This window comes from Rhopilema esculentum, chromosome 21 (genome assembly GCF_057945365.1).
Source record: "Rhopilema esculentum isolate cy_ngs chromosome 21, ASM5794536v1, whole genome shotgun sequence".
NCBI lineage: Eukaryota > Metazoa > Cnidaria > Scyphozoa > Rhizostomeae > Rhizostomatidae > Rhopilema > Rhopilema esculentum.
In genome coordinates, this window is record NC_142835.1 from 11,477,795 (window position 1) to 11,493,505 (window position 15,711).

At 37.0% G+C, this 15,711-nt stretch overlaps 1 protein-coding gene across 1 annotated transcript; it reads right to left on the reverse strand.

Annotated features, from left to right (window-relative positions):
* Nucleotides 1-423: 423 nt before the first annotated feature.
* Nucleotides 424-7,401, reverse strand: LOC135684465 (monocarboxylate transporter 10). Its single transcript, XM_065200039.2, has 4 exons — nt 7,016-7,401; nt 4,844-5,400; nt 3,695-4,064; nt 424-3,381 (listed from the first exon to the last, which is right to left on the reverse strand). The coding sequence occupies exons 1-4, from the start codon at nt 7,245-7,247 to the stop codon at nt 2,966-2,968; spliced, it is 1,575 nt and encodes a 524-aa protein (XP_065056111.1). The 5' UTR covers nt 7,248-7,401; the 3' UTR covers nt 424-2,965.
* Nucleotides 7,402-15,711: the final 8,310 nt, after the last annotated feature.

Genomic DNA, 15,711 nt, shown 5'->3' on the forward strand with positions numbered 1-15,711 from the left:
CACTTCTAAAACCCTACACAGATCAACACTGTTAAGATTGCGGTAGGAACCGAACTCAAATTCTTATAGCTGAGTAACCCTTAAACAAGAACTGCAGAATGGGTGCCCAACCTTGGAAATTTAGAATGAAATTAGATGGCATTGAATGATCACATTGGCACATTTAGACCCAAAAGACACCACGGAGATCACATAAGAGCAGAGAACGGCAGATCAGTGGCGAGCATGACCAATCAGAGCAGGGCGGATCACTGATCTACCTTGGAAATTTACTTTGGCGAAAAATGACGGGGCTGTGCCTGCCAGAAAAAAAATTATGAACCAAGGGAGCAGAGGTTCCTGTTGGTTCAGATGAGAGCAGAGAAGCGCAGGAAAGAAAACAGAGAATACTACAGCAGAGCAGGAGCAGTGAGTACACAAAAATTGGAAAGATGAATCCTTATTAGAAAACAATTCGACAAATCCGTTATTTTCAATTCTACAAAAGCATAGCTACGTATGGGCCGTCCTCTCGTCCACAAAACACCTGACAGTTTATACAGCAAATGCTATCGTTTCGCAAAAACCACGTGTCAAGGCGACTAAAAACATTGCGCCTATACGCTCAGGCGACAAAAAAACAAGGCAGGTGTTTTGCGGACTTGTGGAACCCATCATTTACGGTTAAACGGCGTTTGCTGGTGCGTCAAAATGGCATTCTGAAGACATTTTCGATAGAATTGTTATGCAATACTATTGTGGCTGCTGCCAATGTAACATGCCTCATCTTTAAGGCTGGCTTTTTGTTTAGGGGATCAAACAACCTGACAATTTTTCAACGCCGTTAACACAATGAGCTCCAGACATATTGCATAATGTTCACCAAATAATACTATCCATACCTACAAAGCACTGGTAGTGGGATGCCTGGTAAGAAAAACGACCGAACATGGGGAGGACAACGACAAATGCCTTATGTTATAAGTGCTAATGCGGAGGGGCAAGAAATGCGAAGGGTCTTATATCAAATGCATTACGGGTATGGATCTCAGTATTAATCCAATTGGAAAACCAGTGCTCCAGAAAAATTGTATCTTAGCATCATAACAACGGAAAATAACTACAACGACTCTTTAACCCGCCACTTAAAATCCTTTTTTGCCAGCAACATACGCGTCTGTTCTAACATAACATGCTAACAAAATCTCTTTTTAAAATTTTTACCTCGCATAGATGTAAGCATTATATATCTGTGCAATCCCGTAATATAACTACTCCAAAGACATAAACCGGCCTACATTGAAAACTGAATCAATACACATTACGAATAAGACCAACAGTCTGCATAAAATCGTAACTAATTTAATAAAAACGAAATATACTCTTTGAAATCTTAGTAGTGTTGGGCTGAAAGCTAGGTTGCATATAATGCTTTACAACGTAATACGACCCTGGAGCTAAAGGGAAAGTTTAAACGAAAGTCATCGTAAAGGGCAATTTAAAGGAAGTCAAAACCCTTGATTCAACTTTCTTCAAGCACCCAAGAGAACTCCAAACAAGTCATCTCTCTATTCGCATTCATATCCATTTACTTTACTTTAAGACACAAAATCCCAGCAACGCAGGACCAAGAAAGCGGTCTATGTTACATTTCATAACCCTTTGTGTTCCTTCGGCCATTAGTGATACACAAGGTCACAGACTAAGCATTGAATGGAAGCGAGAATTTTTTCTTCTGTTTTTATACCACATTTCATTTCAAAAATTCATTCAAAGGAAAAACTTTGGCCATTTGAGTACAGATCTGTAAATTGGCATAGATTTTGTGGGTCAAATTTCCTTAAGCCAAGTTCAATGAGTGGTTACCTCTTAATTCAGTGACTGTAAAATAAGCCCTTACAAAGGCCTAATTAAACAGATCTGAATTCAGCCTTTGAAAGGGCAAATCCTATAAATAGGTAGCCCGGATTATGTACCAGAATATACTTAGTCATCAAAAAGTAGGAAAGAGACATTTTTTTGAAATGAATACCAAAATCATATGAATTAAATAATAAACTTTCAGCTTAACAGTGGACTATGGACAGAAATTTCCCTTCTCACGAAGTGCTATGACATTCATTGGGTTGCATGTCGTGTGTTAAAGAGCTTCTTTGCAAATGGGAAAAACAATTCTAGATGGAAATTTACAGGATGGGAAAATATGTATACACCAAAGATAGAATGTATATATATATAAAATTAGGAATCTAAAGTATCAGCTTTGATGATCTCTTAAAATAGCTGATTACTGTAATTAAAAAGAATGAAATATTGAAAATAAAGCTAATCCTATACAAATCAAAACCAAATTCTGTACAAAACAAATGGAAAGTGGGAGACAAACAGAAATGGGGTTGAAAGAACAAAGCATTTGGAAGTCAATAAACAAAACATTCCTAAATGCTTTATAGAGAAAACAATCTCTATCTTGGTTATTCTTAAGTGCAATTCAAAGCTAAAGACCAGAGTATTTATCTTATAAATGACTGTTAACCTTAAACACATTGAAAAAGACAAAGCAAGTACTTATTTATATTTATATTGATCTTCATTAAACATGAACACTGGCACAATTTACACAAAAACATGATAACCACTACGGACCATAATTTACAAAAGAAGCTACTAGAATGAAGAGTACAAATAGATGTGACTGAACAAAAAAATGTCAGACAATACATATGACACAAAGCAACAACAAAAACAAGAAAGATATTTTAACACATGGAAATTGTTTAAGATTGCCATGATTTAAAACCATGCACAAATCATAATCAGAGTGGACGTCACTCGACTTCTTAATTCTAAAATGTAGTAAAATCATCTCCAAAGCTACTTAAGGTACAGACATAAAATTTTTAAGGATTTTTTGGTGTGCAAAGATCAATGTTGCTCCATATACCTTAAGCATACTTTCCAGGGCAATCTGAATCCATGACTTCAGTTATACAACTGAAGCTCTATCACTTTGAACGTTCAAGGCTAGAGAGCTTAGGCTGCTTCTTGGTATGACCAAAGACCGCACACTGCCAATTTCTGCCATGGAAATTCTTTTAGGCATATCAAAGAACCTATGCAGGGAATTGACTGACTGACTTTGTGCAATACGTGGAATATTTCTTGTAACAGGTGGCCTACTTTGCTTTTTGGCCATTGACGACTCTGAGGATGAGCTTGATGGTAACAATTTCTTTTCACTTTGTTCACGTCTTGTTATGGTGTCTTGTCTTTTCCAATATTTGTGATCAGGTGGCGGCATTAGGAATGGAATTGCAAACATGAGACATGCAGCAAGTGTAGGAACAGCCCCAGCAACATAAAAAGCCACTTGATATGAATCTGATATATCATATAGGAAACCTAACATGCAAACAGAATAGTGTTAAATGATGCCAAAAAGTTGCTTTCTGAGTTTCATTATCAATGTGATCGCTGGACAAGTCATCACAAGTAGAAACCTAGAACCACATTGTTCTACATACCATAACAGAAAAATGATTGCTGCAAAATTTTTGGTAAAATAATTATTGAAAAGTTACTGTATATACTTCAAAAATTTTAATTCCATACATTTCATGTTGAGTGGATCTTGATTCACATTATGATACACCTCATTAATAGGATTCTTGTTCATTTTGATTGGCAGCAAACAAAAAATGTTACAAACAATTACCTGCAATGGGAGGTCCAAGTGTGAGAGGGATTGATTTGATTCCAAACAATGTTCCAACACCAGGTGCCATTTTTTCACGCCCCACAATATCACCAGTGAGAACTGCACACTGACAAACATAACAGCCTTCAAAGAATCCAAATGCTGCACAATATACAATCAATCCACCATAATCATTCATAAGAGGACAAAGGGTATTCGAGATACCCATTGCTAGCATTGCAACTTGATAAAGGTACAATCGGTTAACTCTTGGGTGATCAGATATTTTACCAAAGAAAAGTCTTCCAAATGTTGACGAAACTGACATGAAACCAACTAGCAATGAGGCTTTCTTTCTGTCAACACCATACTCAATAGCCATCTGGCCCTAAAGATAAACAAAATCAATTCCTTTAGATTGGTTTATATGTTTCATACATACTCAGGGTCCAAAAGTAAGGACATACAGTAGGCCAAAACAGTAGCTCAAAAAGGTCAAGTGCAGAGACCCTGGACTTGGTAAACAAAATGAGGGGGTTAAGGAGCTTGGTAAAAATCATTTATGATTGGAAAATACATATGCCATTTTACAGTAATTCAGTTCCAAATAACATTGAATGTTTACTTTGATACAGATATTGACTTTTTGGCAGAAAGTGGGAATTTTTTTGGGCAGAAAAGAAATTTGGAAAGTCTGTGGCCTGATAATTTATTAAGTCACTTTCTACTTGATGTTCCAAGTTACAATGAAATTCAATGAGATTCTTTTTCAGCCCTTATAACCTCTTTTGGTGAATTCTTGTCCGGATCTTGTAATTAATTTGATTGACTAAATATAGTATGTTCTGCCCTGTTTTATGATGTCTCCAATCATGTGACATTTTTCAGTGAAGTATATTGATTGTTTGTTGTAGAATACCAGCCAATAATACAATTTTGAATTTAAAATAAAATTGTACCCAGAGAGAAAGGGCAAATTATATTAACAACATTTCAACAATGACATTTCACTTGATAACAGGCTATGCTAAAAATATTGTTAATATATCTCACTCTTCCTTTGTTAATATATACAATTTCAGTTTGAATTCAAAGTTATATATATATATAAATATATACCCTAATAGTCTGTAATACATAACAAAATATTGAATAGAATATACTTACTAAATGAACAAAAGGAACAAAGTATGCCAACATGAAGCATGAGAGTGCGATAACAAACAGGATGTATGCCTTGTTTTTGAACACTGACAAGTCAAAGAGTGGTCTGGTCTTTGCAATCTCTGGAGGAATTGGTGGGATTCTTGGACGGTAAACCAAACTGACCATAGTAACAAGAATCATCAGTCCACTGCAACAACGAATGGTGTTCACCCATCCTATTTTTTCAATTAAGACTTGCATGACAGGTCCCATTACCATTGTCCCAACACCACTGCCACAAGAGACCAGTCCATTGGTGAGGGACAAATGCCGGTGAAAATATTGTGGAAGAATAATGACTGATGGAAAATAACACATACTTGCACCAACTCCAAACAGAAAACCATAAGTCAAGTACATTTTATAAATGTCTGTTGAAAATGATGCTAACATGGTGCCAAGAGCAGCTATTAATCCTCCTAGTACAGCAACAGGTCTGCAGCCAAGTCTCTCACAGAGAGAAGTAGAAATGGGCCCAGTGAGGAACATCAACCCATATGTAATACTGCCAACCCATGCTAGAAAAAACAAAGAGATTCTTTGAATATAAATTGCACTATGGGCCCCTTCACCTTCACATACAACTTGGGTTATACACAGGGACGCCATTATGCAAGGGTTATGCAAGGGCTGAACTCACATTTGCCCCCTCTGCCCCTCCTTGTGAAAGGCAAGGAGGGTGATGCCCCCTCATGCCCCCCACTGTAGGGTTCAATGCATTAAAGAAAATATTAATTGTCTTTGCCAACAACCTTTGGTGTTAACCCATCCACCTTTAGGCTAACACATGTTTTGCCACTTTATGCCAGTAGGCAAAGAAAATTATGAAGTCCATGCCGAATATCTCTGGTGTGAGTTTCATGGATTCCACCCTAGTACATTCCAATGTGCATTATGCTTTGATGATGTCAAAAACTATAAGAACAGAATTTACTGAAGCCTCGCAAAAACAAAAAGTATAAAAGGACATGTATTTGTAAAAAGTTACATGTATTATCATTTAAAACATATATATCATTGTTGGCTTATAGAGTTCACTTTTTATATATTTAATGCCCCACCTAGCTCATTCTATTGAAATATCATATAAAATCTGAAAGGGATAGATTGCTATATATATTTCATACCACAAACAAAGCAGACTGTCAATAACATAGACTACTTTATTTTAATGTCCCTCAAAAAAGAACAATTACTTTCAAAAGTTTGAATAGTGTACAAATGACACCGCAGATGTCGTCAGAAAGAATTTATGGGAAACGAGACCAAACAAGGGCAGTTTCACAAAATCAACAGCCCTTGTCCTTTAACCATTATCGAAGAGCATAACATAACAGGGCTTAGGCCTAACAATGGTTCGGAATCGAACCACTTTCGCCGAATATCAGCTCATGGTATGAATAAATAATGTAGTCTAGAAACGATTGGTCGACCATACCGGCATTTGAACACGTGAAAAGCAAACGACCGGTGAATATTTAATGTTTTTGTTCAAATTGAATGCGAGCCAAAAATTTTTGCGCATGGAAAAACAGCAACAATACAAGAGAAAAGTCACAAGACTTGCGCGAGAAAAGTAACAGCGAAAACAAATATTACTGCGAAACTGAGAAATAATAAAGACTTGATATGTAGAAAGGAAATAATATTTGAGATCAATGAGGCATCTTTGACAAGGGAATTTAACAAAAGTTGCGTAAATTCTGCAAACAAATTTTGGCGTCCGTAAACGGAACGTCAAGTAACCCTGAAAAAATTCTATAAACAGAGAACGAAGCATTAATGTGTCTACCAAGTATAGAAGGGTATTCCTGTATTAGATTTGTGCAGAAAAATTTAAGTAATATATTAAGTACATTAGGCCTAAATATAAAAATTTTTAATCATGATGCTGGGAACAGTGCTAGAAAGCTTCTATAACAAACTATCCGTAGTTGCCAAACCAATTTGGTCATGTTCTCGATCATAAACTAGCTTTGCATAATTTTACACTTTAAGTGAGACAATACATAACCAGGGTAAAAATAGGATGCATCCCACAGAGCGATTGACTCCAAAGGACCTGGTCGCAATGTTTGCCCGACCTTTTGTCGGTTTCAACACGAAGATAAATTTCCTTTACAAAAATCGTACCTGTTTGGGATTTGCTTCGCTTGAACTCCACAAGCAGCTCTGAGAAAATAACACCAAAATTGTTCATAACACCTAGCACGATAAACTGCACGCAAAAGGCTACAAAAACAACGACCCATCCGAATCCGCCGTCGGGTGCACCCGAAAGATCGAACTCAACACATTCCGCCTCCAGTGGGCCTTCGATAACCCCAGCCGCTTCTAACTCTTTTTCACGTTCCTTCTCCGACATTTTCAAATGCCTTATTAGTAAAATTAATATCTTATCACTTTTTTAATTGTTATTAAACATAATTGAAAACTTAAAAGTCTTGGTAGGCCTTGTCTGCATATGTGGTGATGAAGCGGCCTACCGTCAAGAAGCCCTGTACAAGCATCTCGATATTTGGCAAGCCCTGGCAATGTAATGGCTACGTCACTAAAAAGCGTTAATTTGATTGGTCAAAAATTGACGTTCTTCTGCAAATTTGCATACAGAGGAAACAAGCCGTCCATTTGCATCATGTGATGGGAAGTAAACCAATCAAAAATCATCGCTGGCGTCTTGGTCTTCCATTTCTGGGGTGGACTTGTGAACTCGTGACTCAAGGAGGATTACTCACCAGCCAAACCGAAAAACGAGGAAAGCCAAATATGGCGTGTTCGAAGATTCCGTTTGTCTGTGACTCGTGCAAATAGGTTACTTAAAATTTAATGAATGTACATTAATTGATAAAATCAACAGCAATCTCAAAAGGTTCAGTATTCGTGCGATCTCAAAATGTTCGGTATGGAGACTGCTTGATCGTATTTAACTTTGGCAAATGGGGTGGACTGGGGGTGGGGCTCGTGATGGCACAAAAAGATATGACATCAAAACTTACTACTGGCTGCTTTAGGATAATCTACGAAAAACCATAAATTGCTCGCAGCAACATTATTGTCAAACTATGTTTATTTAAAAATTTTAACTATACAGCGGAAAAAATAATTTGTAATAAAATGTTCCTGAAGATTTTTTTCACGGAAGGCCTTAAAAAAACCAGAAAGGAAGGCGTGCACTTCTGTTTCTAGGTATTCAAGCGAAAACTTCGAGTGAAATGATAGGATTAAATGTCAGTTCAATTCGCATGAGTCATATCAACCAATATGTCACTTTGTTTCTATGAAATGATGAAAAACTCTTTTTTTCTCTCTGATAATCTTTCGTTGGTTTCTATTCAAGGCAGGGTATTAACCTGTTTTCTAACGAAATCACGTGGACGTGCAACCGGTTTGCCTAGAAATGGGGATTTCTATCCATTACGTCATTTCTGGTTCCCAAGCGAACTAGGCTGTGATATGAAACTTAGCGACTGTAGAAACCATAACAGGCTTTATCTTTATGTCTTGTCTGATGCAACATCACAAATATTTAAGCCATGCTGATCTCTTCTTATTGTCTGCTTAATAATTCATTGTGCATTCAATTCAATTCCTTTAGGGATAACAACAAAACAGTTATGGTTTGAATGCCGCTAGAACATGGGACGTTTTCGAAAGAAAACCAACATTACGCGCAAAAATATGCCTAGTTCCATTCCATACAAATGATAATTGAAGCCTGTCTATTTTTCATTAAAAACTTTAATGTTATGAAAAGGTTTCCTTGTCTTTTCTAAATTCTTAATAAACCAGGAAAACCCTCATATAAAAAGTTTTAAAACGTTGATTTTGCGGTTGCCTCCATCAGATGGTTCGAAGATAGCGAAAGTGGAAAAAACAAAGAAACAAAATACAGTGGGGACATGAATATTTATGATTAAATTGTGCATCTATTAGAGTTGACAATGTTTTGATAGGTTTTGTGACGTTCGGGTTACGATTTTAACACAAAATCTGAGGCTATGTTGCACCGCTCCGTTTACGTTTCTCTTTTCTCCATTTCGTTCCTGGAAATACTTTCCTTGAACGCTGATCCGTTTTGAAAATGAATAGAGTATGTATGTAGTAAATCAGTGGCTGACTGCCTCAAAATGCTTAACCGGCCACGAAGAACTGAAGGTATGATCTAAAAAGGGCGTAGTAAAGTAAAAATTCCATCGTCATCTAGCAACTTCTAAGCAGCACAACATATGTAGCACCCCCCTGGATTCCAGAGCCTCAGTGAAAAGGTGGGTCGGTGAAAAGGTGGGTTGGTGAAAAGGTGGGAAGGTGAAAGGGTGGGTCAGTGAAAGGGTGGGTCGGTGAAAAGGTGGGTCGGTGAAAAGGTGGGATGGTGAAAAGGTGGGATGGTGAAAGGGTGGGTCGGTGAAAAGGTGGGTCGGTGAAAGGTAGTTAGGGGTCTGGAGCACATGCTATAATGGAGAAGCTGCACTATTGATTACAATAAGCCAGGGCCGTAAATCTGTCATGTGAATTGGAGGGGTCAGCAGAGCCAAAGAATATAAAGTATGCAGTGGGTCATGGGATTTATGGTATGTGTTATGGAAACAGTTGAGGGGCAAATTACTTTAAAAACAAAAGTCAATATTTTTGGATTTCTCAAGACTTTCTGCTCTATAGAAGGTATTTACAGATATTCCTTAGTACATTGACTTTTGTGTATGATTGGGTGGATAACATTTTTCAGAGACGGTCCCAAGAAATTGAACCTTGGGAGCTAAGAATCAAGTTTACTGTCGTAGGAGGACCCACCATGGTTGGGTCCGACGCGGAAGAAAATTTTACCTTCCAGAAAGGCTAAAAAAGCATCCTCCAGACTAATTTTTAATAAAATACTAGAATCGCTCAGGATAGAAAGTTCGGCGTTTCTCAGAAGAACACAGATTATTGTTTATTGGGTGAAATTTTGGAGGGGAAGAGTAATGCCTAAACCTTAGTGACAGACTTTGGGGAAATATGGGACGCTGTTGTATTGATTGGTAGAAATTTACTTTCTGAACAGAAATGTGCGTCTTCCTTATTTTGACTGATTTCAGTAGGCCATGTTTACACATCAAAAATGAATACATTTTAATGATACAAAAAGTGATTTACTAAATAAAAGTAAATAATAGACAAATAATGGAAATGTACGTAAATAAATTAGTAAAGAGATCAAATAGAATGACAGATTGCTCTCTTTTTATTTCATACTCTGTTTAAAAAAAACGGTAGAAAACAGTAGAAAACGGTAAAAAAACGGTAGAAAACGGTAAGTTTTTATCTTGTAAAAATTATAAAAACCACTCTGCTTTCAAAAATAACCTTAGTGGCTGAGGTTTGTTGCAATAACACAGAAAACGTAGTTTGGTTCTAACCCAGCTACCAGGGATTTTCTTTCTTTCAAGAAAAATGATGGTAATTTCTCCAAAGAAATCGTTTTGCTCCAGATTTTTTGGGGGTCCAGTCCCCCCCGTCCCCCCGGGATTTACGGCCCTGCAATAAGCGTTTATCCACCAAAATGAAATTTTAGTGGGATTTCAGTTTTTACTTTTTAAAAGTAATTGTGCCGTTTCCTGAGTGGTTGAGCCAAGCGATTTACGATGTATTCATTTTTTAACCGTTCAGCCTATCTTTTTTGTACTTATCAGCATTTGAAAGCAACTTCAAACCTGCCTTCTTCGTAGTGTTTTTAATCGATACTCTAACATCTTTAGCTTTGAAGTGACTTAAGTGACTTAGAATGAGCATAAAACTTTGTAACCCAAGCAAAGGTTGTTGGCTGGGTTAGCTCATTCACTGTAAATAACTATGTAGCGCCAACTTTAAATAAATTGATTCTTTTATTATTATTATTATTATAAAGGTTGTTGTAGTTCCCTCATTCAACCGATATTTCGATAGCATACATTGAACTGTCCTTGCAAGCAATCTTTACTGGCTCGGTAAGTAAACATATTTTGTTCTTCATCTTCTGCAAAATTAACTTTCCAATTTCGCATTTAGTGAATAATTTTGTAAAACAGTCCAGCTCATCTCTTAGATTTAGGAACAGAGGTTGCCAACGTGCAGATGCTTCCATTAAATTTATTATCTATATAAATGCAGAAAAAAATCATATTTTTATCATAATATTATAGATAAATGATAATAAGACGGTTTCCTTGAAGTTTTGGTTATCAGCTGCTAAGTCAGTTCTCATTTCTAGACTTATAAAGGGATCACATACCTCATACGATATTCTCCACAAACTGCTTCGGCTTGTTGACTTTCTTCTATTGCTAAGACACAAGTGATCGGTCCTGTCCCCTTTTTTCTTTCGTGAATTGCTTCAAATTTGTTGACTTTTTTCTCTGAAACCGCATGCGACCAGTGCTGAGGAGAGGGGGGACCAGGGGGGTCAGAGGGGTCGAGGGGTCATGGGGTCACTGACCCTGGGGCCCTTGGCTATAGGGGCCTATAAATAAAAATTTACAAAAAAAATGCCAAGTAATAATCCAGCCTCTCCATTACCAGAAATTGTCATTAGTAGAGACAATAGTAACAAGAGTCTATAAATGAAGTAAGGTAGAAGCAGTTTGAGTCTTTGACTGCCTGATCGTTAAATATTTTTTGTTAAGAACTTCCCGTCTTTGTGGACTTGGGATAAAGGAGTTTAAAAGCTTCTGAATGTTACCAAACAAATTTGATTGCAACAGGGCAACATACAGCAATATGGCTTTGAAAAAAGCAAACATTTTACGACATACAAAAAGCTTTTTCGTCTGACACTCCTCTAAGCATAAAACGGATAATTGGCAGAGCCCGGTCGTCCTTCCATCTAGCAGTTTTGGAGTCAATCTACATAAAAACGAAAAAGCCGCCATTGTGTAGACAAAAGGAGTTCGTTTTCTCTCTTGGACTCCATTGGTAATTTTTCTTTAGGCTCGCGGCACTGATTGGTCAACTATACCGGTCTTGTGCTTGCGTTTTTCTGATTGGCCTATTTCGATCCACAACTGGGTATATATTTTTCCGTCGTGTTTTTCGGAACCTATTCTGACGTTTTATGCTCTGAGGAGTGTCAGACGAAAAAGCTTTTAGTATGTCGTAAAATGTTTGCTTTTTTCAAAGTTTCTAGGAAATTTTCATTTTTATGCATTATGGTGTTAAGATATCAGTTATGCTTGAATTATATCAAACAACAGAAAAAAGTGATATGGCCACTAGACAATGGTGTAGACAGAGAAATCCACAAGAGGGGTGAGCAACTTATATCTTCTGACAAAAAATCTAACAAGTATTTATATTTCTTCGTCAATTTTAACATAACATAACGACATCGGAACTGAAATAAATAAATCATTTGATGTATTTAGATACTCTCATGTTTATTTAGCTTTAAATTCTTTCCTATCAAATATAGTTATTAAATAAACATAGAAAACCATGTTAAATTTTCTACAAGACCAAAGGTTTCCCGACAAAATAGCAGTTAAACTCTACAAGGGGCTTTTGCCCCCTCTGAACCCCTCTCAATCTACGCCAATGCCACTAGAGCAGTTTGGCCACCATAGCAATTTTAGTAAATAAAATAGCCAACATAGCAATTTTTTCAACTAAATTAACCACAAGAGCAATTTAAGCAATCATCAATTTCAAAAATTCCAGGAGGAGCATAGGCATGCTTTACTATCTATCTTTCGTCCTGCCCTATAAATCTTCTCCGCGGCCCTGCTTGTGACTCCAAGTTTTGCACATGTGTTACATGTCCTGGGGTGGACATATCTCCACTTTTTTTAAGATTGACTTTCTAATTTTTCCAAAACAGATTTAGAATCATAAGGGGGGATGTTAGCTTTCTTTTCTGAGATCGGAACTTTTTCATTTTGATGGTCAGTTACGGTTCTCTTCAATTATTAGCTGACATAGAGCATGGTGTGTTGGATCATCAGTTTCATAAATAGTGAGGAGCTAAAATGAAGATGATCTATAAAGCACAGTTTTATCGTGCTAAACAGTTGGTTCTTAGAGCGTGGTCTTTGCCTTTCTTCCTTGATAAAGGTTTTGGACAATAATTAACTTTAAAGCTTAAACCCAAACTTGTTTAAGCTGTAAGGATAGTATAGTTGCAGCCCCACCTGTTACAGCTGCATCACCTTTTGGCCCTAATGTTAGACGAATGTTGAAAAAGCTTGTTCAAATTAGCATCGATCGAGATGTGGCTGATAAAATGGACAAAGGAAGCCCCATTAATGAGTTTAAAACCATTGCTACCAAAAAAACTCCACTCTGAAATTAACTTTTATGTAATCAACTTTTATGTGTGTAAACCTTCAATTGAGGCTTTAAAATATGTCAGACTTGGTTATCAATAACGAGTGCGATTTCTTGTACGGTATTGCATCGGTTTCTCACCCAGACCCCTTTATAATTTTCTCTATATTTACAATCTAGCGCTTTTAAGTCAAATTTCAACCCTTTCTTGAGTGTTTTCAGAACATGTTTCTTGTAGTCCATTCTTCTTTTTCCTTACGGTAATACCTTTTTTGTGTTTCACCCTCAACAGTCAAACCCAATCAAAAAACTAGATTGTCCGGGAGACGAACCTTCAAGACAATTTAGCAATTCCCTTTGAAATGTCATTGATATGAGCATTGCATTATCTTAATGCTTTGGCTTGAGTTAAAGAAATAGTTAACGCCGAGTTTTTGTTTAGGTTAACTACTAAATCAGAACTCTTTACTTTTTTGCTTGTGTTGGTTCGGCCCTTGTCACTGGCAAATTGAACACTACAGTTCCCTGTAGCCTCTCGCCTACCCTAGGTACCAGGCTCACTGAGTATCAGGCTTTTTTACCTACTGCCGTGCAAATCAACTGTACACGGCTCTGTGAGAAATAAAAGTCATACATAAAAGTCCATAATATTCAAAACCCTAAAACAAGAAAATATTGCAGATCTTTCCATCGTTTGAAATCACCACAAGCCATGCTCAGCACAGCACAGAAATTGCGATGCTCAGCACAGCACAATATTTCGATTGGAAACTGTAACTGATGCGGATGTGCCATGACTTTGCAACTCTGATTGATTAAGACTGATTTGTTTTGAAGCAAATGACAAAAGGTTTCGTTTTCCCAGAAAGCGGCTTTAACTACCCATGCTTAAATCACACATAAGAGCAAAAAAAGAGAAAAAAGGAGAGCAAAAAACTTTATATCACGCTTGCAAGACCCCATTTTTACCTGAAAGTGAAAGGGTAAGACGCTTGTTTCAGTGCAGAACTAATGCACCACCCCCAGAGTCGCAAACTATTGCCACACAACATGGTTCGCCATTGCAGCAAAATTTCATTGAGTTTTGTGAATCCTGTTTTAAAAAAAGTGAATGCATATTAAATTGTATATACGAAAATATGTTGTTGTGAAGTTTATGCGGAGACAATAAGAACGATGGGTATTTCAAGCCATGTTAACCAAACACAATTAGATCACGATTATTTAGGGATATACTCTAATTACAGCGTCAGCGATTTTAATCCATCTTATCGCGTACGGGACAAGTAGCCTGGGACAAGCCCAATCCAACAACATACCCACGTCATAAATTTTGATAAAGCACAAAATGTGTGTATCAGGCAAAATAAATTTTGTGCATGTGTGTTCTGTCAGCCAGCTCTAACAGAAGAATAGGTATCCAGCCAAGCATCGTGTCCTTTAAGAGTGTGAATTGGTGAACACCTATGCTTTGACACTTGGGTTAACCTCGGTTTTATGATATCGAAGATGCTCGTCGTATTCGTAACTGGACATAGAGAGACAAGTCTCATGTTTCTTTTAACGGGCTCCTTTCAGCAAGACAAAACAATTGTTGCTAGCCTCATTTCAAAACAGAGGCCCTATTAAACCGTAACAATTGCAATCAAATTCTCCAAAGACATAGTCATGAATAAAACTTTTTAAAAGTGACTGTTTACCTATTAAAATGCACGTTAATTGATGCTGTTATTAGCGCATTCAAATTTCTCTGTTTTTGGGTATAGGCTAAAAATGGAGTGTATTTAATAAACACATTAATTTGAAATTGTTGTTCGTTTACAAAGGCCTCCGTTTTGATAGCAGAGCAGCGTGAATGCAAGGCAAAAATGTTACCCTGGGTACCAGCGAGCGAGGAAAAAGAAGATGGAAGCGAAGAAGCGGAGGAGCATCAATCTGGAAGGAAGGGTACCTCCTCAAATCCTCGCATCTATCCTTCCGTTCCTATCTTCTATTTCCATGCTCGAAGTTATGTCGCTCTGATATCCATAGTACAAAAATGCATAAACTTCTTATTTATATGATTGAAAACTGAGCTGTTTGAACTGTGAAGGAACCAAAATGTTTGCTGTGTTGTTTTGTCGGGTTTTGCTTTGAAGAAACTAATTTATTCTAGCTATAGCTATATTTTTAGAATCGTAAAGAAAAGAATTTGCACAAAATTTCAAATCAGAAAGTTGTTTGCCTGACTTGCAACCATCTTGAGTTGGGTAATAAAGCATTTGCGAAATTTTCTTGCTGTCCCGGCAAAAATAATGTGCGGTTCCTTATAAAAATTACTTATTGAGCGGGGGACACTTATATTATATGGTCATTTACTGGGAATGTTCGCACAAAGTTTTGATACCGACATGCCTGACACCGCGGAAAACTGATGAAAAGGAAGCTAAAGCCGAATGAAAAAAGGAACTTGAATGGTGGTACATTCCTTAATTATTTGTCTTTTTGGCAATTCATCACGCCACTGGAATTTTTATCTGTTATAACTTTTCAGGAAATTTCACATTTTCAATTTGTTT

What these genes read in the sequence shown, in the direction of transcription:
- LOC135684465 (XM_065200039.2), bottom strand. Translation starts at nt 7,247, where the DNA reads ATGTCGGAGAAGGAACGTGAAAAAGAGTTAGAAGCGGCTGGGGTTATC. An exon ending in GCGAAGCAAATCCCAAACAG is followed by an intron (nt 5,401 to 7,015) that starts GTACGATTTTTG and finishes TGTTTTTTCTAG; the next exon opens with CATGGGTTGGCAGTATTACA. An exon ending in TTGTTCCTTTTGTTCATTTA is followed by an intron (nt 4,065 to 4,843) that starts GTAAGTATATTC and finishes GTTTATCTTTAG; the next exon opens with GGCCAGATGGCTATTGAGTA.